At 37.8% G+C, this 24,412-nt stretch overlaps 1 protein-coding gene across 4 annotated transcripts in view; it reads left to right on the top strand.

Annotated features, from left to right (window-relative positions):
* LOC120523364 (immunoglobulin-like domain-containing receptor 2) overlaps positions 1–24,412 on the top strand; it is a 205,886-nt gene that overhangs the window by 36,073 nt on the left and 145,401 nt on the right. For all 4 annotated transcript variants that reach the window (XM_039744626.1, XM_039744625.1, XM_039744624.1 and 1 more), the window contains exon 2: positions 23,128–23,448. In XM_039744626.1, the coding sequence (XP_039600560.1) occupies positions 23,128–23,448 (321 nt within the window). The remainder of the gene's footprint in view (positions 1–23,127; positions 23,449–24,412) is intronic.

The following is a 24,412-nucleotide window of genomic DNA, read 5'->3' as shown; positions in this document are numbered from 1 at the left end:
CGCAGTTTCGCTGAGTTTGTGTCAAACACCACCCTGACCATCTCATCTTCCTCTCCATAAGCACAGTCCTTCACCCGTGAATATTTACCCGTGGAAGTTTGCTATTGGATTGCCGCTGACGGACGGCCTTATATGGGCAGGCACTAAATTACAAACGCCAGCGGCAGCCTGTCTATGAACTTAATTTAAAGTGTAGGTTTACATCGTGCTTTGTTTCCGAAGTAGCAGAACTCATGAATATGGTTGTATATGTCACTCGCTTCGCTTCTTATTGTTTCGCTGCCTTCTCAATTATATAATGCATGTTTTCTTGAGCGCTTTTTTGAGGTCTTCCTGGTTTTCTATGTACTGCGTGATTACGTGGGAGGCGTGATGATGTCACACGAAACTCCGCCCCCACGGCGTTGAAGCTCATCTCCATTACAGTAAATGGAGAAAACTGCTTCCAGTTATGACCATTACGCGTAGAATTTCGATATAAAACCTGCCCAACTTTTGTAAGGAAGCTGTAAGGAATCAACCTGCCAAATTTCAGCCTTCCACCCACACGGGAAGTTGGAGAATTAGTGATGAGTCAATGAGTGAGTCAGTGAGTGAGTGAGTGAGGGCTTTGCCTTTTATTAGTATAGATAGAGAGATGTGTTCGCTGACGTTATGATCGCCTTTTGAGGACAGTCACGGTGGGTCTTGTGTAGACTGGTGAGACGTCCCCGCCATTAATCGGCTGTGATGGCACTGTCAGTCCTGCACTCGTGTGCGTGAATTCATAACTCGAGTTTAGGACCTCATAATCGTATACGTGCAAAAGAAAGTGTGAATCGCCTTAATATTATTTTGCCGTGGTGTAGAAAAGGGGTCCTGTGTTTGCACTTGTCTGGGCTATAGCGCAGGGGGAGGATGAAAAAAATTAAAAGTGCTCACTTTGACTTAAAGCAGAAAGCGCAGTCAGCGTCTCAAAGGCCGGCACAGCTATCCACGCGCACTGGCTGCTCGACTTTTGCTGGGCAGGAGACCCCTTTTGTACACACGCTCATGATATCAAAAGTCTCAGCTCTTTGGAGGTAATTCATATATTATATATATAGCAAAATACCCGCGCCTCGAAGCGGAGAAGTAGTGTGTTAAAGAAGTAATGAAAAAGAAAAGGAAACATTTTAATAATAACGTAACATGATTGACATTGTCATGAGTGTTGCTGTCATATATATGCCTGCCTAAATAAGTCACCCTCGCTTTGCTCTTACTTTATTTACCGTTCATTTAATCATGGCTAATGGCGGAAAAATTATAAAATGGAAGGAGGATGGCTTTACCAAAACAATTATTGATGGCGAACCGATTATTCATAAAGCTTGAATTGGTGATCTGTTTTTCTGTGTTAACCTCATATTTTTTCATACTTCTTCTCAAACTAAGGTGGTGCGAGGGTAAAATAAATCGGGATGCGCTGATCAGTGTAATCGGTGTACCAGGAAATCATGCATTGACAAAAGCTCCCCTTTGCTTGTAATGCAAAGTGTGATTAAATGCATTATTTTTTAACGCGTTATGGAGCACATGCATCGAAGCTTCTCAGCTGTGCTTGTGCTAAGAAAAGGAAAGATTTTAAAAATAAAGTAACACGATTGTCAATGTAACCTTTTGTAAGTAGTGCCTGGAGGATTCAGTGTGGAGAAACTCTAGAGAGCGTGTGTATTAACTTGTGGATTTTTCTGTGAGTATTTGGTGGCAGTCTGACGAAGTTGCTTCGGAAGACGGCGTTAGCTGCAGAGCTCAGCTCAGAGTGAAATGGGATGAATGGGCGGGGAGATGATGACGTGACTCCCCCACCCGCCTTAACTGTCAATCCCCCACAAACACAGTCTCTCGGAATTTGCATAAGCACACCCCTTCACCTACAATTTTAACTTAGTTACAAAGTGATCAAAACTCTCGTTTATATCCTGCGTCCTCTCATTAAACTTGTATCCTGCATTACCTGTGGGCATGTGAAAGCGCCAGCGTAGCCTGTCTATGAACTTAATTTAAAGTTTAGGTTTACACCTTGCTTTCTTTCCGAGGTAGCAGCACTCATGAATATGGTATTATATGTCACTCGCTCGCTTCTTATTGTTTCGCTGACTACTCAATTATATAATGCATGTTTTCTTAAGCGCTTTTTGGAGGTCTTCCTGGTTTTCTACGCACTGCGTTGACAGTCAGTTAACGTGATTACGTGGGAGGCGTGATGATGTCACACGAAACTCCGCCCCCCCACGTCATTGCAGCTCAACTCCATTACAGTTAATGGAGAAAATACCTTCCAGTTATGACCATTAGGCATAGAATTTCGAAATGAAACCTGCCCAACTTTTGTAAGTAAGCTGTAAGGAATGAGCCTGCCAAATTTCAGCCTTCTACCTACACGGGAAGTTGGAGAATTAGTGATGAGTGAGTGAGTGAGTGAATGAGTGAGTGAGTGAGTGAGGGCTTTGCCTTTTATTAGTATAGATGTAAATATGATAATAAACATGACTACAGGGTGTTCCAGATCTAATTATGCAGATCCAGATCGTCTGGATGACTTTGATGTATGCGGGGACGATTCCAGTTCGGTGCAAACATGATTCTTCATGTCGTCAATTCACATACTTCTCGATGCTCCGGGATTTTTCGGGTGATTTTCTATGTAATAAACTTAATAAGTTATAGCGTAATGAAAATTGCATAATTAGAACTGGACCACCCTATATAATTAAAGAACAACAATGCTTAGATATGCCATGGCATTCATTTCATGCTCAATTTGTATGAAGTGACCTGAAGTGTGTCAAGAAAATATTCCATACACCATCATACTACCACTATCTCCAGCCTGTACCCTTGAAACAAGGCAGGTTTATGCAGCGGACTCCAGCAATTTCCACAAAATTCTGACACTGCCATCTCCATGTTGTAGTAGGAATTTAAATTTGTTAGACCAACTGTAGCTACATCTTCCTGGTCTTAGATGTGAGTGGAATCTGGCCTAGTCCTGTGCATCTGTAGTTCATCCACTTCAACATTACCACTGTAGTAAAGAGCTGTTGTTTTAAAGTATTTGTGGTCGTTCTGTTAGCTTTCTGTTAAATTCAACAAATGTGGCCATCCTATTATGGTCTAATTAACAAAGTGTTTTTGTCTAATGAACTGGTTATTAAATATTTTTTATTGCAGCATTCTGTTTAAACCAGATTGTAGTTCATGAAAATCCCAGGAAGGTGCCTCACATGCTGGAATGCTAACACAGCCAAAGTGTCTTTTATATATATATATATATATATATATATATATATATATATATATATATATATTGCATTTGCAACTAAATGATTGGCCTTTAACTGGCAGAGATACCTAATGAAGTTACTGAATGTATACAAATTTAACGGTTACACAATACAGTAGTTATATCCTTTGGATGGTGTACACTGCTGAAATGTGTCTTAATACAAATTAAACATTGAATGTTTATATATTTTGTCTACAGCTCTGGACATAATGCTATGACTGTGCAAAGATAGTATCTCTTTAAATTTTTGCAGGGATGTAAGCACTGTGAGGCCACAATTCTATTTTCTGCTCCCCAGCAGATTAACTTTTTTAGTTTTTTTTTTGTTATATGTCGGGGATATAACAAGTGGTGCTTTAGTTATCACAGCTCTCTCACAGCACCAGCAAACTGCATCTGAATCACAGCTTGATTAATATAATTGCAGAGCTTTGCTTGCTCTGACCATGTCTACATATTTTTTGTTTTTTCCTTAACATCCCAAAGGTGAGCAGGTTTGTTTGATTGTTGACTGCAAATCTGCCTTGTTGGTCCCTGTCTTGTGCTCTGGATTCCAGAATGCTCTCCAGCCCCTGAGAACCTATTATTGGATGATTGGATATAAACAACAAATAATACTGTTTAATCATTTAGACAACCAATATAACAATAAATGTGGTAATTAATTTATGTCGTTTTTGATTGTGGTGGATTTTAGTATCTGTCTTTGACAGAAATAAACTTAAGAGTTAAATAAAACAATTGTTTAACATCAACCCCAGTTAATCTCCTGTTTCCTTGCTGTTTTTAATTTATTCCATGTGACATTGGATAAAGCAGTCAGAAAATGGATGGATGGATGCATTTTTGGTGTAAATAATTACCATTTATTATTCATCTTATCATGAAGAAAAGGATGGAAACATTCCTTTTTTTTACCAAGTAAAAATGATTAGCGCAGCCACTAATGATTAGTTTTTAAACGATAAAACTGCTGACTATTTTTAAATTAACCTAAGGACTAGTTTGTCTCAGTAATTATATATAGGCTTATAAATATTTACTGTATTTCAAGTATTATCAAATAATTTTATGGAATTTGAAAGCAAGAAATATGAAGTCATCTAAACACCTTTTTTAATGAAGCAGAAGGAGATACAAGAAAGAAAGGTACATTTAGACTTTAACTTGAAGCCTCAAAAATATATTTTCACTCTTAGCTTGAATATAATCAATTTAACTAAATGTTCATAAAACATTTATCTATTTTAATTCACTGTAAGACTCATGACAAATGTATTTTAAAAGGTTTTTCTTAAATTAAGATGTATATACAGGAATAAAAACTACAATGATATTTTTTGCAAATCTAAGAGTACAGGGTTGGCTGTGAATATCTGGCATAATTTGGCTTAATAATGTTGTAAACTACAGGGAAATTCGCTTGAAAGAGGCCCCGAATATTCTGTAATAACTCTCGCTAGGATGAAGCAATCTGAACAAAACAATGTGCAATGTGCTTCTCAGTACACTCACCTAAAGGATTATTAGGAACACCTGCTCAATTTCTCATTAATGCAATTATCTAATCAACCAATCACATGGCAGTTGCTTCAATGCATTTAGGGGTGTGGTCCTGGTCAAGACAATCTCCTGAACTCCAAACTGAATGTCAGAATGGGAAAGAAAGGTGATTTAAGCAATTTTGAGCGTGGCATGGTTGTTGGTGCCAGATGGGCCGGTCTGAGTATTTCACAATCTGCTCAGTTACTGGGATTTTCACGCACAACCATTTCTAGGGTTTGCAAAGAATGGTGTGAAAAGGGAAAAACATCCAGTATGCGGCAATCCTGTAAGCGAAAATGCCTTGTTGATGCTAGAGGTCAGAGGAGAATGGGCTAACTGGTTCAAGCTGATAGAAGAGCAACTTTGACTGAAATAACCACTCATTACAACCGAGGTATGCAGCAAAGCATTTGTGAAGCCACAACACGCACAACCTTGAGGCGGATGGGCTACAACAGCAGAAGACCCCACCGGGTACCACTCATCTCCACTACAAATAGGAAAAAGAGGCTACAATTTGCACGAGCTCACCAAAATTGGACAGTTGAAGACTGGAAAATTGTTGCCTGGTCTGATGAGTCTCGATTTCTGTTGAGACATTCAAATGGTAGAGTCAGAATTTGGCGTAAACAGAATGAGAACATGGATCCATCATGTCTTGTTACCATTGTGCAGGCTGGTGGTGGTGGTGTAATGGTGTGGGGGATGTTTTCTTGGCACACTTTAGGCCCCTTAGTGCCAATTGGGCATCGTTTAAATGCCACGGGCTACCTGAGCATTGTTTCTGACCATGTCCATCCCTTCATGACCACCATGTACCTATCCTCTGATGGCCACTTCCTGCGGGATAATGCACCATGTCACAAAGCTTGAATCATTTCAAATTGGTTTCTTGAACATGACAATGAGTTCACTGTACTAAAATGGCCCCCACAGTCACCAGATCTCAACCCAATGGAGCATCTTTGGGATGTGGTGGAACGGGAGCTTCGTGCCCTGGATGTTCATCCCACAAATCTCCATCAACTGCAAGATGCTATCCTATCAATATGGGCCAACATTTCTAAAGAATGCTTTCAGCACTGTGTTGAATCAATGCCACGTAGAATTAAGGCAGTTCTGAAGGCGAAAGGGGGTCAAACACCGTATTAGTATGGTGTTCCTAATAATCCTTTAGGTGAGTGTATATGGAGCTTTAAACAAACTGGGATGCCCCTCCATCAGAGCGATGGGGTAGGCGCCATGACGTTTAACCTCCTTTTGCAACTTCTGGGTGCATACCACCTGTACCCCTTCACTCAAGTCACTTGACTTCTCATCAAGATGGCGGTGTACTGTATTGAGCAGCGTGTCTTCATGGTGCGAACCTACTGGCTCACTAATTTGTTTAAGCGATGTCCGATTCAACTGGATGATCGTGAGTTAACGGATGGTTACTTCCAGCAAGATGGAGCAATATGTCACACATCGGTAAGGACATGGCAGAAACTGAGTCCTTCTTCTGCAACAGGGTAATTTCAAAGGGGCTTTGGCCACCACGGTCGCCAGATCTGACACCACCAGATTTCTTCCTTTGGGGTATGCTCAAAGGAAAAGTCTATCGGAACAAGCCTCGCACTGAGGAAGATTTGAAGGAAAACATCAAATGTGAAATTGCTGCTATTCCCCCAGAGACACTTGCTGACACATTTAGGAACATGGAGTGCTCCATTGAAATGTGTCTTCCAGCATCACATGTAATGCAATTGATTACATATACATCAAGGTATAGAGTGTATTTTTTTGTTTCAGATTGCTTTATCCTAACGGGAGTTACAACAGAATATTCGGAGCCTCTTTTGAGTGAATCTCCCAGTATAAATAATGGTCATTGAAAACTTATTGCAGGGGACGATAACTCATACCTCTTTAAGAAAAGGCTAAGGTAAAACCAATGTACTACACTGCAGATGCGAAAGTGCATTAAATAATTGTATCATTTAAACTTTTCTGTAACTGTTAGTGGTTGCACTATTGAGTTTGGTATATGCGTCATCGAAAATTGTTTTCTTTTTTGGAAGCCATCCTGCTAGATGTCTTAATAAGTAGGTAAGTGTAAGATATGCATCTTTAAATATTCAAAAATCCTGTGTTATTTACTGTTGAAGCAAACAAAGGTTCTGTACTACACATAGAAAATCTCTGCCAAAACTGCACTCTGCCTCAGACTTGGGAAGGGAGAGGATAAAGTTGGAGAAAGTTCAGCACCCCACAACACTTAATAGGTGGCATTTAGTATAATTCGACACATTGCTTTTCCAGGGCGCTTCTTTAAGGAGTTCAGTCTTGTCCACAATGATACAAGAACAAAGGCAGAAAAAGTCCGGATCCATTTCACTTCAGGAGTGTTAATTTTTTTTACTTTTTTTAATGTGATAACCAGGATTTCTATGTGTTGTGATAACCAGGTGGTCTATGCCAATCTGATTTGTCGTAGAAAGTTTCTTTCTTTTCATGAAGCCAGCTTCCCAGCAGTGGCTTGCCTGTGGACAGAAAGCTGTGTGTTGCTCAGCTGCAAACTTACTTTCAGTCTAGATCAGCTACAACAACTGCCCTGTATTTATAAATACATTCCCTAAGTCAGCATGACCGTTTACTGAATATGTTTTGTTTTTTTTTTTTGCAATTTAACAACTGAAGAAAATACCTAAAAATAACTTAATAAAGCCATTAAATATCAATATATTATTTTATTTCTGATACAGTTTGTAATTTTCTTTTGGATCTACAAGATTACAGTTAAAGAGTCACAAGTTGCTGGCTCTGGAATTAATAAAAGGGTAGCAAAGGGTGAATTTACAACTCAGTTTAAAATAAAGGAAGTGCTCAAAAATGGTACAGACCATCTTGGCATGCTGGCACGCAATTTAGAGGGAAGGGCAGATACAGTTAGTTGATTAAGAAAACAAGATTATTTTGTGTGTCATTTAGTCAGATATATCAGATAATAACAGCAACCTTAAAAAATAATTCATTCTTTTACTACATTTCTTGTGTGTTTCAAGAAGGGGTCCCTTATGGCTTGGTGTTTTGTGGCTTTTGGGCAGGCATTTCATTACCAAAGGGATTAAGTTAAGATGTTCTGAAGCTCCCTCTAAAGAAAACTAGCTTGTGACATGCCCATATCAGCTGATGTAGACATCATAAGAATTTGCAAAATTAAAGAAAGTTGAAGGACGTACAGCATATGACGCTAATTCTTTACATTTTTCTAATGAGACAGTCTATCAATCCAGGATCTTAGCATACACTGCTTTTTGGTGTATACTAAAAAGTTTATTAACTTAGTTATTTAATGCAAAAGAGCTTCTTTTCATATTTGGATATGTTGTATCACAGCAGGAAACTTGTAAGATGTAAAGTAAAATTTCAAATGCAAGATGTAAAGTAAAATTTCAAATGCTATTACTAAAAATGGCATTGTTCTTTTTCTATGTTAAGCAGTTTAGATATGTTGTTTATCACAATGCAGTTATTGTGCTAAAAGTGGAGTGTTTGGACTATATACCTGGATATATGGTGGTTTATCTGAGTGGAAAGTGATATTTTTGGTGATGTACTTTGTGCAAAATATTTAAGGATTTTCAAAACATTACAGCTTCTAGTACCCTAAATTAGAATTATCATCATGAGAGCGTACCTTTCACATTTCCTCACCTCAAGGCATCAGTCTTGCTTATGTTCAATGTTTGAGAATTGGTAGGTTGTAAGCAATAGAACATGTAGTACAGTCATCATGTTGTGAAGTTTGAAATGTTAATGTAGTGTTTGTGTGGATTAATTTATTTTTTTAGCTTTAGGCCGATTTAGTATTAATTATTAATTATAGTATTAAATCTTCATCATTATAACAGATTTCTTGTTTCACTTAACATCGCATTATTAAATGTGACTTTTTTAGGAACTTATCCTTGGCATTAGGCAAGATTTCATAGAATTCCCATTTTCAAAATCATATTGTAGCAGAGTCAGTCTGATCTATTTTGTGACATGATAAGAGAGGCTGATTTTGACCATCTTATGAATAAATACGGTAAGTAGGTTGTGCAATGCACATCTTGAGACATTTAGTAATGTGTAAGGAAAGCGCCCACTTAAGGTCAACTGTCTTGTTCACATTTACACACCATTAATGTAGGAATTCTTTTCAAAGTTTATATTATGGGTGACCTTGTAGTCCAGTAGTCTGTGTTAATCCCTCACAGCTCCAGAGTTCTTGTTCTGAAGCCTGGAGCTTAATGTTGTATTGGTATTAAAATTTTGACTTCAACATTGATACCAGCTTTCAGAACACAATACCAGTACCAAAACTGTAGTAAAACAAATATTGAATTAATTTCTTTTCTTTTTCAGTATTTGTATACCACTGAACCCTGCTAAGCACTATATATATTAAGTTTGCACATTCTCCATATATCAGTTTTTCTCTGGTTAGTTTGGTTTTGCTTTCCTGTCCTAATGATATGCAGGTTAATTGAACAGGTTTTTTAAATTGGTCCTGCATGTAGTGATGTTGATATACCAGAATTTTTACATTTGGTAGTAATTTGTAGTGAAATTTTACAATACTCTATACTTATTTGATATCACGACAAAAACAGAAATCCTTTTCACTGGCTTTTTGGTTAGAGATATCTCCATTATTCAAGTGAACAATATTGTGCCTTTTTCTGAGAATATAAAATATATACAGTAAGTACTAATAGTAACAACAAATTTATAGCTGTTGTATTTAAATCAAGTAGTTGCTCACCTATAATTAAGTAAACTAGTATTGGTATTCATAAGTGTCAAATTACAATGTAGATGAAAATTCAGAATGTGATAAACACGGGAATTCTTCCAGTTTTAACAAGTGTGTGTATGTGTGTGTGTGGGGGGGTGTTATCATTTTATGGGGATTTCAGCATGGGGTTTATAAAAAATCATATCATAATGGACAACCTGATTTATCTTACCATGTGCACATTTTAATTTTGTTCGATTATGTTTCCTCACCTGTAACTGAAAAATACTGCTTAAAATCGATAAAAATAAAAATTCAAACATTATTTTATCTGTACTTTTGAATTTGTGAATTCTAAAATCATGATTATTTCATTCAAACAAAATCTTTACAGCTGTTTTTGTTTTGTGAGTGAAATTGATTCAGATTTCTAATATCTGTCCCTTTTATACATTTCTCCCAACTTCAAGGCATCCCGTGTGAAATCATACTTGCCAGTTTTGCATTAATCATTTTCTCATGATCTCTATTAAAACAACCTTTCTTTAGCTGTTTTCAAAGCATCTTACAAGAGTGACCAGACTTTGTTATTGCTTAGCCTGTGTACAAATCAAGAATTAGAAAATAAACTGGACTTGCGTTACCTGTATTCAATTAATTGTAAATGAGGGACTGCATTACTCTTTGCGTTATCTTTGTAGTTGTTTTCTTTGGTTCAAACTTTTTAGTTTGTTTTTGACTACCAGCTTTCCTTATCCTTAATTTTTGACAAATGTCCTGTTTATTTTTCTCGGTTTTAACCTTAGCCTATACAACTTTGAGCTGTTTCCATGTTCTTCTAAGCCTAAGTCTGCTTGCCTTCTTGTTGGCAGACCAACAAGTGCGGGTGAATTTCTGTGTGCCATGCTGGACTGGTATTTGTCTTGTGCCTACTGCTTCTGGTATTGTACCAATGAACTATATACATAAAAGGTGAACAAGTATGCAAAGGATATTTTCATTCATTCACAGTGTACTGGAATATCTTTGGAATAGGATAGTCTACCAACTAAACCAGACTATTATTAATTAAGGAGGATGGCATAAACCTTCACAGCTTATTAAGATGGTATTTCTTTTGCTTATGAAAAACAAATCCAGACAATTTATATTGGGCCTATTTTGTCTGTAATAAGAAACCAAGAATATTTAAGCAAAAAAAGAAATTGGTATCTTTAGGAATAATCATTTAACTTAAATAAAACTTTCAATGCCTTGGTTGCATAAGCATGCTCACACTTTCTAATGGGGAATGTAAATTGAGGAATGTAAATTTTAACCAGTCAAAGTCTTGATAATATGGAAAGGTCACCTTCACCTGAAATAAGTTGAGGTGTTTCTGATTGGCTCAGATTAAAACTATCTGCTTCTACTGAGTTGCCCTGAAGGCTGCATAATCCAGAGATAACCATGTTCCATTGGAGGTTTGCAAAAGATCTGTAAATGTCATGGTCCTCTGGGTTTATTTTGAAGTACTGTATTTCTTTTCTTATTTATCCATCCATCCATCCATTATCCAACCCACTATATCCTAACTACAGGGTCACGGGGGTCTGCTGGAGCCAATCCCAGCCAACACAGGGCGCAAGGCATGAAGCAAACCCCGGGCAGGGCACCAGCCCACTGCAGTCTTATTTATTTATTTTAAGTATTATTTAGAATATATTGTGATGATGACTCCTTGACTTTTTTACAGACATTAACATTTTGTTGTTTTTTTTTCCGGGGCTCTGCCTCATTGTTTATGGTTGCCACAGCAGTTTCTGGTCACGTGTCTTAAATCACACAACATCTGACATCATAGCACTGTCAGTATAAAGGGAGTATGTTCTAAATCTAAATCTATAAGTTCCTGTGACTACTTTGTTATTTTTGTTTATTTGATGCTTTGCAAGTGTGTTTTGACAATGGTTTATGGTTTACGTTTGGCTCATTTGCACCTAATCAAACTTTCTTACTACTATAATCAAAAAAAATATTCCTTCACCAAATTGTTAAAGGGTCTGCATACTTTACATTTTAACTGTTTGTCCTACATTGGACCCATTTGTATTTCACTTAAATATTGTGGGTGCAATATTTTAAGTTCTGACCTAATTTGTGTTTATTTTATCCTTTTTATCAATCAAAGCTACAATTTCAAAAAAAGGTTTGAAGACTTTTGATATGCACTGTTTGTAGAGCAATACATTTTTTATAAAAAGAATATTAAGCCTTTCAAACTGCAACATTATTCTGTGGTGCTGTGCAGATTTTCTAACAGCACTTGGAAAATGAATTAAAATCCAACCTTTTAAATGTTTTATTGTAGCATGGATGGTTGATTTTTTGCATTAAGCATAAAAGCAGAAACGTCTTTCAAAGTGTTATTGTTTGCCTAGTTTGAAGCAGGAAGCATCTGTAGTCTTGCACACAATGCAACCCAAAAACTTGTAATCAACATATTCTAAAACAGCATGATATTCCCAGAGATCCACATACATGTTGGCTGTAGTCTGTTTAATGTACTATGCCTAGGTGCTCATAGCACTGTCCCAGTTTTAAAATATTACCTCAGTAGACCCAAATAGTGAAATGATTCTCTGCTTTCACCCTGCAGATATTTTCAAATGTAAGACAACCCATAGTTTTCTGAATGTGTTTTATTCCATCCCATGAATCACATTAAATCATTACATTTCTTTGAGAGAAAATCTAAATATTGGATTTAAATTCAATTCAGTTTCATTTATTGTCCTCATAACTTATATTACAATGTATTTTGATTGAGACTGGTGCAGTAGCATCAAATATGCAGTACATGGTATAACGACAATTTAGTAAACATCCATCCATTTTCCAGCCCACTGAATCCTAACTATAGGGTCACGGAGGTCTGCTGGAGCCAATCCTAGCCAACACAGGGCACAAGGCAGGAACCAATCCTGGGCAGTGTGCCAACCCACCGCAGGACACACACACCCAGCACACACTAGGGTCAATTTAGAATCACTAATCCACCTAACCTGCATGTCTTTGGACTGTGGGAGGAAACCCACGCAGAACATGCAAACTCCACGCAGGGAGGACCCGGGAAGCAAACCCAGGTCTCCTAACTGCAAGGCAACAGCGCTACCACTGCGCCACTGTGCCGCCCATTTAGTGAACTCCATGGTAAAAATTATTTTGTTTTTAAGGGGCATTTTTTGCCACCACTGAATGAAATCCAGGGACATTTTATGAACAAGTAAGAATGTTTTGCAAAATGTACCAAATAACATTTTACCTTATCAAAATAGTGAAATTGACAATCTTGACAATCTAGTCTCATTAGTAGCAGGAAAATTACAAACTAAGCAGTACACAGATTCAGCTTGTTTTTTGTACAAAAGTTGTCAAAACTTAATTAATAAGCAATATATTATTCCGGTAAAAAGAAAACATGTTTTATACTGTATATGTCAGTGGTACTTAGTGTTTCAGAATGAGAATAAATTTTCTAAAATGAAAGAAAATACAGTGGACCATCTATTCCCAGTAGTCACTTGTCAGCATCATTTTTCATTATAATCAGCCACCTGTATTTTACAGAAGGTATGTATGTGAAACAAAATGCTTAAATTCAAATACATTGCTGCTGGATTCACATTTCCATGTCCCAAATTTCAGCCTTGATCTATAATAACCCCACGGCCATGGCGATAGTACAACAGCAGGTAGTCTGGTGATTTCAATCTTTCCATTTTTTTTCCCAGGTAGTCCATGATGAGCATGCACAGTTGTAAATAGGACCAAGTTATTTCGGTCCTGGATGCCTACTGTGACTGCAGATTTTTTTCCCACCAGTTCCACAATCAATGAGTCATTTTATCTCTAACTGATTACATTGTTTAATTTGCTGATTGTTCTGCATTCAGAAACGTACAATAGTGTGCAACTTACATTTCTAGGAAATTTAGAAATATTGATGTTTTTGCTGTAGCTTTATATGGTTAAAACTTATAGGTCATTTTCCTGTTAATTTATACATTTTCTTCTATAAAGTTTACTCCCTTAATTTTAATCTGAAAATGACAATTAACAATGAATAGACGTGATACCTGGACAAATGACATCGACATGCTAAAACTAGTTATAGCTCACATGCTCATTAATAAATAATGGTATTTCCTGTATATTAGAGAGTTAGGGATGAGCCAAAAAGTACTTCAGAAGTTATCAATATCTTTATCCTGGAGGGGGTATTCAAACTGAGAGTAGCAAGTGATGAGAGCAGTTCCCTGATGGTAGAAAAACGTGTCCTGTCTCATGTGACGGTTCCATGTTCCCTTCTGATTTCCTGGAGCCTCTTGAATCCAAAACTATCGATAGTCATACTTCTTCTCTAAAATCCAATGTCTCCCCAGTTTACATCACCTGTTCACATCTCACAGCACAAGGAGATATCAACCAACAGACATAGACAACCCTTAATTTTGGCCTGTTTCCCCGCCACTAATCTCTTGACGTTCCACAAGGTGCCTCTTCGAGTCTGCTCCTGTTCCTGCTGCCAGACCCTTGACATCTGCAGGAACTTTCACAGAGCACATGTTTGCTCCTGCTCTGTAGGTGTTCAACAGGAGTGACCCACAGCCCCCTCTTGAGTGCCAACCACATGCTCCTTCCCCGGGGCTTACTTTGCCCTGCTTCCTCTTTATTTTGTATGAGCTCTAACCATTCCTTCCCTTCTCTCTCTCCATCCTTTTCTTTAACTTGCCTGCCTTTCTCTGTTATGATACCCACCTGTCCCGTGGAGGCTCCTCTTATCTGGCCTGATTTGGTGCAGGTGTGATATGCCATTACCTCTGTGGTGTGAATGAGGCACCTGACTAATCTGCTCGCCGTTGCACATGTATGCCCAATCAGCCTCGGAGTGAAGCACGTTAGCGCACACCTGCACCCAATTGGAGCCCTCATTTCCTGGGACATGATTATTTATTTAAAAATTGCAATGTGCCATGGACCTCTTATCACATCTCATACAGAGCAATTGAATGTGAGTGTGGTGCATAGCAAAATAGTCCAACTGCCCTCTTATGACTGCTTAGGAACATACTTATATGTATTAAGTTCTAAGGTTTACACAGATCGCATAGAAACAGGAAGTGGTGGTGATGGTGTAGGCATGGCTTCTTCATGATGCCCTGCCCCTTCTTAGATTTGTGAACGCTGTTCCCTTTGTCTTAAAGGAACACTTCACCCCAAAAAGATATTTTTTAATAAGTTACTTATCCCATGTAGTTTGTATTGATGGCCAACAAAAACGTTTAATCTCATGTTTTCATGAGGACTGGAGAGAAAAAAATTTATGATATAGTAGAACCCATTGGAGATCAATGCTGTACAAATGCAAGCAATACGAAAGACATCCATGAAAAAAAAATCATGTTACTTGTGTCCACATGTCAATTGTTCTAAAATATTGTTAGATACTTCTAGAATTATCAGGGCAGATCATAAACACAAAAACACATTACATAATACTGAGTTTTTTAATTGAAAATCTGCATCTACCTCTCATTCACTGGACAAGAGTCCTGTCTTCAGTCTAAAAGCGCAGTATTATGGAATATGTTTCCCAGTTCATCTGCACTGATAATTACGGAACAATATATTTAACAGTATTTTAGCATAAAATACATGTGTTTTACATGTTGTCAACACAGGAATGGATAACCAACATGTGAATTATGTAAAAGGAATGATATGAGATTTTTTTTATTCTATTTTTCTGTGGATGCCATCCCTGTTATATAATCTACATGTAAATTATCCAGTCATAATAATCCCACAAAAACACTAGGTAGACTGAGATTCAAATACAGTTTTCCGAAGCAACACCAGCAACTTTTGTATCTTGGTGCTGTTAAGAGTATAGTGAAATACAATATAGTGTAGTTGAGTTTTGTTGGATTGGGTCAGATTGGGTTTGGATTGTTACATTCAAATTGAGAATATTTATGTTCAGTGTACATGTAGACTGGTTCGCCATCAACAATTTGTATGTTCCGTGTGCTCTGGCCCCCACACAAACTTTTTTTTAATAAATGGATCTTGAAAATGAATGAATGAACACATTATTGTTAGGGTAATTCACAAACAAAATAGTTTTGACTACAGTACAGGTAACGATTTCTGTTTTTTTTGTGAAATGAAAATTATTGTATGGAAATGATTCATGTGTTGCATATTGGTTTGACATATATGAATTTCACTGTTCTCTGTACATGTGGCAAAACTACTACTACTACTATTACCATTATGACAGTAGTAGGTTGTACCCAAAAAGAAATTCATGGCTAAAGCCAACTTTAAAAAAATCACTGGGTAGAATTCCAAATACATTTTTTTTTTCAGTTATTTTTATTACAATTACTTATTACAATGTGTCCCAAGAAAACATTCTCCACACTATTATACCACCAATACAACCCTGGGCTGTTGACACTAAGCAGGTTTGATGCATGGGTTCAGGATGTTGACTCCAGATTCTGACCCTACTATCTTTTGCCTCAGCAGAAATTGAGATTTGTCAGACCAGACTACATTTTTCCACCCTTCAACTTTCCAGTTTTTGTGAACATGTGCCCACTGCCACCTTACCTTTCTGTTATTGTTTGACATGAGTGATCTCTGACGTGGTGTTGTCTTCTGCCATTGTAACCCATCTGCCTCAAGGTTCAACATATTTTGCATTCTGCGATACTTTTCTGCTTACCACAGTTGTACAGAGTAGTTATCTCCACTTGAACCTGTCTAGTCATTCTCCTCTGGCCTGTATCATCAACAAGGCTTTTTCATCCACAGAACTACCACTCATTAAATGATTTTTGAGTTTTCAACTATGCTGATCAAAGTCTAGCTACTGTTGCGCCTGAAAATCCCAGGTGATTCTTGCTTACAGAGATACTTAAACCGGTCTGTCTGGTACCAAAAGTCAATGCTGAGATCACATTTTTTCCTTCATTCTTGTGTTTGATGTGATAATTAACTGAAGCTCCTGACCTGTATCTAAATGATTTTATGCATTATGCTGCTGCCATGTGTTTGGATGATTAGCTAATTGCATGGATAAGCGGGTGTAGAGGTGTTCCAAATTGCTGAATGAGTGGATGGATGGATAGATAGATAGATAGATAGAAAAATGTAATATCTGTATGCTTGTTCCCTAGACATGTAGAAACCATTTGAGAAATAAGAATGAAATGTAATATTTTATGACCCTGTGAGTAACAACCACCTTGCACAGATAGAAAGACAGATATACAAATGGATACTTTATTTCACCAGAATGTGATAATACCTCTTTGGTTTCTAAATTAAAATATGTTGTGAGATGGAAATAGCTTATTCTCATGAATTGATTTATTACATTTGTGAGGGAATTTTATAAACATACCTGGTGCTTGTTGCAATCTCTGCAGTCAAATATCCTATTTTCTGATTTAATTTCCATTGTATTTTTGCATAGTGGTTCAGTCAGATCAGTTCATGAATTGCAAAGCAATTTTTATAAAATTCCTAATGGCTTTGCAAATGAGTGATACTGACACATAAAAGTAAGAGAACATCAGCAGTATCAATCTCCAAATATAGAATCAGCTAATGGCATAACATACCAGTCCTTTGATACTTTTATCAATATAACAGTTTTTCTCAGTTGAGAGAACAAAAACACAAGTATTGTTTATTACTTTGGAATAACTGTAACACATTTTTTCAAATTTAATTAATTTATGGGATCAAACAATCTAACCTGATCATAATATAGTAGTTTGATTTTTAAATGTCAACAAATTGATATTGTTCATGAATTTATAAACTGGTATTATAAGTAAGTCTAAACTAACAGTGGGTACTTGAAGCTAACGATGTACAAATCTTTGTTGTTGGAATGTTGGATGGCTTATAATTAAATCGGGAAGACTCACAGCTTTTAATTTCATTTTTATCTCCAAAACTATGAAGTGCAGTACTTTTTTAACTTAGAATCCTTCCAGTGCTGCTAGTTCTGCTTTTTTGTATGGTAATGAAGGTGGAAGCTAGCTGCCTTTTATTTAGTCCAGGCTTCCTTTAAATGAGTGACTGGAACCGAATGAGAAGATAATGTGCCATCTTACTGCATGAAGATAACAGTTGCCTGAAATACTGACAAGGTACTAATATCAGCAGAAATGCACATAACACTCCAAAGAAGTATGTTAATTTAATGTTGTGCGTGGGGGTATAGGATGAATAATTGCCAAAGTGTTCTCCAACTGAGAAATGCACCATTTATATTGCACCACGCTACAGTATAAGCCTTCAGGAGTAAATTGTTGCTCTCCTAATTTGGAAAGCATGTACACCCTTGCTTATTGGAGTTTGGAGCATTAATTGTGTTACTTACTGTAATATATGCTTTGCCTACAATGCATCCTCCACAAATGCAGGCACACAATCAGAACTTTCTTCACTTTCGCTTACTCAAAATCCAATAGCTGCCGCAGTTAGCTAATAGCTATTGATCATTATGTGAGTTACAAGGCACAAGTACAACTCTGAGCACAGTTTTAAGGCTACTGAAGGTAAGTACATGAATATTTTATTATTATCTATATAAAATCAAAAACTACATTTAATATATAATGTTATGTTCAATGTCTGTTTATTGGTAATGTAATACTCTGCTTTGTGTAAGACATGCACTGATTTCAGGCGTTCCTGTTGTGTGTGCAAGCTGTGGGTCAGATATAAGTTTTCAAGTGAGAAATTTAACATGAATGCCTTTTGAAGTGGGCGCTCTCAGTTGGACAATTCACAGTGTACAATGCTACCCCAAATTAACCAAGCTGTGATGGAACACTGACCTTTTACTTTAGTCAATAATGTACAATAAGAAAATATCTGGGTTACCTGTAAATGGCTTTTTTTATGCCTGAACTATGTTTGGAACAATTCAACACACTTAGAGCTTATTTTTAACTGCTTTTCACATGGACCAAATTACAAATTAACAATAATCTTACATTTCCCCTAAAACTACTGAAAATCACTGGGAATGCAACAGGTTAGCAAAGATGTGGAACAGTTGGAGAACACTTTGGCCATTATTCATCCTATACCCCCACGCACAACATTAAATTAACATACTTCTTTGGAGTGTTATGTGCATTTCTGCTGATATTAGTACCTTGTCAGTATTTCAGGCAAGTGTTATCTTCATGCAGTAAGATGGCACATTATCTTCTCATTCGGTTCCAGTCACTCATTTAAAGGAAGCCTGGACTAAATAAAAGGCAGCTAGCTTCCACCTTCATTACCATACAAAAAAGCAGAACTAGCAGCACTGGAAGGATTCTAAGTTAAAAAAGTACTGCACTTCATAGTTTAGGAGATAAAAATGAAATTAAAAGCTGTGAGTCTTCCCGATTTAATTATAAGCCATCCAACATTCCAACAACAAAGATTTGTACATCGTTAGCTTCAAGTACCCACTGTTAGTTTAGACTTACTTATAATACCAGTTTATAAATTCATGAACAATATCAATTTGTTGACATTTAAAAATCAAACTACTATATTATGATCAGGTTAGATTGTTTTGATCCCATGAATTAATTAAATATGAAAAAATGTGTTACAGTTATTCCAAAGTAATAAACAATACTTGTGTTTTTGTTCTCTCAACTGAGAAAAACTAGATTAAATTGCAAATAGTTCAAAAATACATAACTGTTTCAACTGAATGGTATTGACTTTGTTTCTTAACATTGTGTGCATCGCAATACTTGAGTTTGGAAAAAATTCAGTTTATTCAGTCCTACTTAAAAGATAAGAAAGGTCATATCTCTTAATTTTGTGAAAAAAATAAAGAGTACAGTAAAAGGATGATGGGGCGGCACGGTGGCTTCCCAGGTCCTCCCTGCGTGGAGTTTGCATGTTCTCCCACAGTCCAAAGACATGCAGGTAAGGTGCATTAGCGATCCTAAATTGTCCCTAGTGTGTGCTTGGTGTGTGTGGGGGGGTGTGTGTGTGTGTGTGTGCCCTGAGGTGGGCTGGCGCCCTGCCTGGGATTTGTTTCTGCCTTAGGCACTGTGTTGGCTAAAAGGATGACCATATGGCACTCCTATTAGTGTTGAATGTGGGCAGCAGTTGATGAGTTAGTTTAGTAAAATATCATCATAGTCTCAGTTCACCATTATCTACTGTAAGCCAAAGTGATTGAGGTGATTATGTAAAACTTCAAGTGTATTTATGTAAGATTTATTTAGGAGATTTTGTTGAATATACCTGTCCTCATGAGCAACTGGGCAAATAACATTTTGAAGGAGAAAAATAAAGCAACCATAGTTTCAGTTAATCAGAACACACAATGAGGTTCCCACCAAGTTGTACATGACCACTGAAACTAGATTTACCATAAATACTGCCACAACACTATAAATGCCTCTTCCATATTGTCTCACCTCTCATGAGAACCCAAAAATTGTCATTTTTTTCTGTTGCACCCATTATCTACATTTTGAAATTTCAAAGTAGCGCTACAAGCTGTGTCATTCCTTCCTCTCTCCCACTTTCTTATTCTTGTCTTTGCTGGTTAGTTATCTCATTCTGACAGTTTTACAGGCTTATGTCGTGGGGAGTATTAATTGGATTTTCTTACCAAACAAAAGCCATCTATGATGTGTCAATAGTATTGTTTATAGCCTATCTCACAGACTGCAAAAATGGTATGCTAAATAGATGATGGTATATTTCTGTCAATAGAAATTGCACACAGCCGAATTCTGCTAATTTTACACAATCATGTGGCAGCCCATCACAAACATGTCTTTGACCCATTGTGGGTTGCAACCCATAGTTTAAGAAGTACTGGTTTAAACAATAGCGTGGTTAAGAATGCTGCAACATTGGATAGATTGGATAGAAAAAAATGTCAGAACCTTTCTCCAAGGTATGGGATAGGAATAGGAATTAAATTCTCAATCACAACAAGCTTCATGTTTGGTTTGAAGCTAAGATGTGTTGCTTAGTTACCTCGTTTATGGAGTATGACATTCTGATTTTCTTTGGTGGAACTGAAAATGGCTGGAATAAGACCAGCTTGTCAAGTTAAGCTTTATGGAATGCCCCCATGGGTACTGACTGTGTAACAAGACACTTTAAAAAGAAAGATCAAAGTGACTAGATGAAAAAGTATGATCACTCAATAAACCATAAGTTACAATTGCGTTTGCATAAGTAATAATGAATTTATGAGGGCAGATTTACAGTATACAGTGGAACCTCAGTTCACGACCATAATTCATTCCAAAACTCTGGTCGTAACCAGATTTGGTCGTGAACTGAAGTAATTTCCCCCATAGGATTGTATGTACAGTAAATACAATTAATCTGTTCCAGACCATATGAACTGTATGTAAATATATATTTTTTTGTTTTTAAGCACAAATGTAGTTAATTATACCATAGAATGCACAGCATAATAGTAAACTAAATGTAAAATTATTGAATAGCACTAAGAAAACCTTGAACAATAGAGAAAACTAACACTGCAAGAGTTCGCGCTATAGCGCTATGAACCGCTTGCTAAAAACACTTTTTTGAATGAGTTTTAAGCACAGGGAAAAAAATGAACATTTGAAAAATCCGTAATTTAATAAACCACCAAGAAAAGTAACATTGAAACAATGCACGCTACGAACCGATCACTGTAAACAGAAGTGAAAACAAAAACAAGCCCGATGCATTCTTTAACTGCCTTCTCTGGCTTATGCATCCAGCAATCTCTCTCTCTCGCTCTCTCGTGTGTGCATGCGTTTCTCTCTCGCGTGCCTGTGTGTGTGTCTCTCCCTCGCACGCGCCTGTGTGTGTGTGTCTCTCTCGTGTGCCTGTGTGTGTGTCTCTCTCACTCGCCTGTGTGTGTGTCTCTCTCTCACCTGTGTGTGTGTCTCTCTCGTGCGCGTGTGTGTGTGTGTGTCTCTCTCTCTCTTGTGTGTGTTGCTCTCCCTCTCTCATCCTCTCTCTCTCTTTCGCTTTCGCTGCACATGGAATGCACACAGGGAGATACTGAACACGTACGGAAATCATCGGCTCACGGAAATCATCGGCTCGCACAAACGGAAAGGGAAACTGGCTTGTTCGTATACCGAGTGTGTGGTCGTGAACAGATGCAAAAGTTTGGCGAACGTTTTGGTAGTAAACCAATTTGTACGTGTTCAGAGACATTCATGAACCGAGGTTCCACAGTACTGTAAGCTGAATATATAACAGAATTGGGATAAATCCAGCTGGTACAGAAGTGTCAAACTAGAGCACAGGTCATTAATAGGCGGACCGCGGTCCGGGTCTGGACCCAGACAGAGACTCTGTTCTGTCCGGACCCAGACATATCATTGAGTTTTATTTAGTTTTGGCGGAGATTACACCCCCCCCCCCCCCCCCCCCCCCCCCCCCCCCCCCCCCCCCCCCCCCCCCCCCCCCCCCCCCCCCCCCCCCCCCCCCCCCCCCCCCCCCCCCCCCCCCCGGGGGGGGGGGGGGGGGGGGGGGGGGGGGGGGGGGGGGGGGGGGGGGGGGGGGGGGGGGGGGGGGGGGGGGGGGGGGGGGGGGGGGGGGGGGGGGGGGGGGGGGGGGGGGGGGGGGGGGGGGGGGGGGGAAATTTGTAATGATCTTTCAAGGAAATGTAGACCATAACCTTCCGAATGGACTGACATTTATGTTTACCAATGAGTTAAACCTTTTGTTCATTTTAATAGTAAAAAAATTTAAGAAACTAAGAAAATTACATTGAGAAAATTACACTAAATTCGCATTGGCCAAAACGTTCTTAAAAATCCCTTAAGGGTTTTAACCACAAAAAATAACGATTTAAATCGGGATTTTACACAAAAAATTCAATGCAGTCTTTTACATCATGAAGAGTTTTTTCTTATTTTATTGTATGTAGCCCTCCAGAGTCCAAAGTTGTACTGAAAATAAATATTGTTGAAATGACATTGAACTTTCTCATTTGATCTGAGTCATTGATTTCACACCGTGCAGATGTTGATACAATGGCAATGCTACTTCAAAATATATAAATTAATTGTAATGTAAAAATTATAATGCAACTTAAACATGATGATGCTGCGAACCTGTACATGAGGAAATTTTCTCTATCCGGACCTCCTTAGATCATAATTGACTACCCCTGAACTAGAGGATAAAGGTATGATTGTAGCTGATTAAAAAATAAGGCTGAAAATGAAAAGGAATCCTAAAAGTCAGTTGTCATATAGTTTCTTGTGTCATACAAACTGAAGGTATGTAGTTTGGATGTCAGGTCAATCCAATAGGTGTTTGCTTTAAATTAATTTTCTTTTATGCCATGGCATGACAACTATAACCATTTGCTGATCAATACACTTGTGTCCCATGTTGAAATGATGATGATTTCCTAAATATCAATTTATGTATTTATTTGTTGCAGGATGGTCAGAAGGAGTGCAGGTAACAGCACTTGACAAAAAGAAAATCTCCATGCTGTTCCAGTCTGTGACTCTTCGCTGCAAATTTTCCACATCCTCAACACAACCTCCAGTGGTGCAGTGGTGGTACAAGTCATTTTGTCAGGACCGCACTTTGGATGCTTTTAGCTTCTCTGATTCTAACAAGATTTCAGAGCCTTCTTCCTCACCCAGTTTGGAATGTCCGGATACCAGCAGGACAGTGCGGCCTGTAGCATCTCGGCAGGGACTTGGAGTCACCCTGGGAGAGTATTACAAGGGCAGGGACATCACCATTTCAAATAGTAAGGAGTTCACCACTTTTTTTATATACTGTATGTTTTTTACTTCTAAAACTTAGGAGCCGTTTTCTATTAATTTCCCAACTAAGATTTTATATATTTAGTCTTTCATATCTTTTTAAGGCTCCTACATTATATGTCTATATATTTCCTGTTTTGATTTGCTATTTGAGAAACACTGTAGCATAATATACAGTGATGCTGCTTCCTGCTCCAGAATCTCCAAATTATATCCCACCTCAAACACTTTGTGTGAGGAGTTTGCACTGTGGATTTTCTTTCCCCCACATCCTAAATATGTGAATTTTAGATTAATCTAAAATGGCTTAATCTGAGAGATTGTTTGTGCGTATATGAGTGTGTACTGTAATGATATGATGTCCGACCTAGAGCTGGCTCTTAACTTTCACCTAGAATTGCCAAGATGGGCTTCTTGTCCCCAAAATCCTGTATTGGATTAAGCCTGTTTCTTGGTAGATAGGTATTATTATTATTGAGTTGAGTGTATTGCTAGTTTTACTTGCTATAAAGGAGAGCTTAAAAGGCCAATATTCTATGCAATGTGACTTCCTAAAAGCTGAAGAAAACAGGGACTTGCCAGTCTTAAGAAGAGTCAGTGAGACATAATGGCTAGGATTTGTACTTTAAGATACGTTCTTTGTTGCACCCACCTCTGATTCTCTGTCTATTACTGAGAAAGTCATTTAACCTTCTAGAATAACTCAGTAAGGCCTCTGGCATTTGGGGGAAAACACAATCTCTTTTCGATGGTTCTATTTAGCAGATGCTATTGAAGTATTTAGAATAATACTACCAGACTGAGCAACAGCTCATAGGCTCATATCTAATTACTGTTCTGTTCTGCATTATTTTGCATATCATTCTGCATTGTAAATCTTCTATCATCACTGATTGGTGCTTGCCAACAAGGTGTTGATTTGCTCAGATGTTGTTCCTTGCACACTCT

Source organism: Polypterus senegalus, chromosome 2 (genome assembly GCF_016835505.1).
Source record: "Polypterus senegalus isolate Bchr_013 chromosome 2, ASM1683550v1, whole genome shotgun sequence".
Classification (NCBI taxonomy): Eukaryota; Metazoa; Chordata; class Cladistia; order Polypteriformes; family Polypteridae; genus Polypterus; species Polypterus senegalus.
Note: the sequence above shows the minus strand (reverse complement) of the source record. Positions and strands in the feature narration are given on the sequence as shown.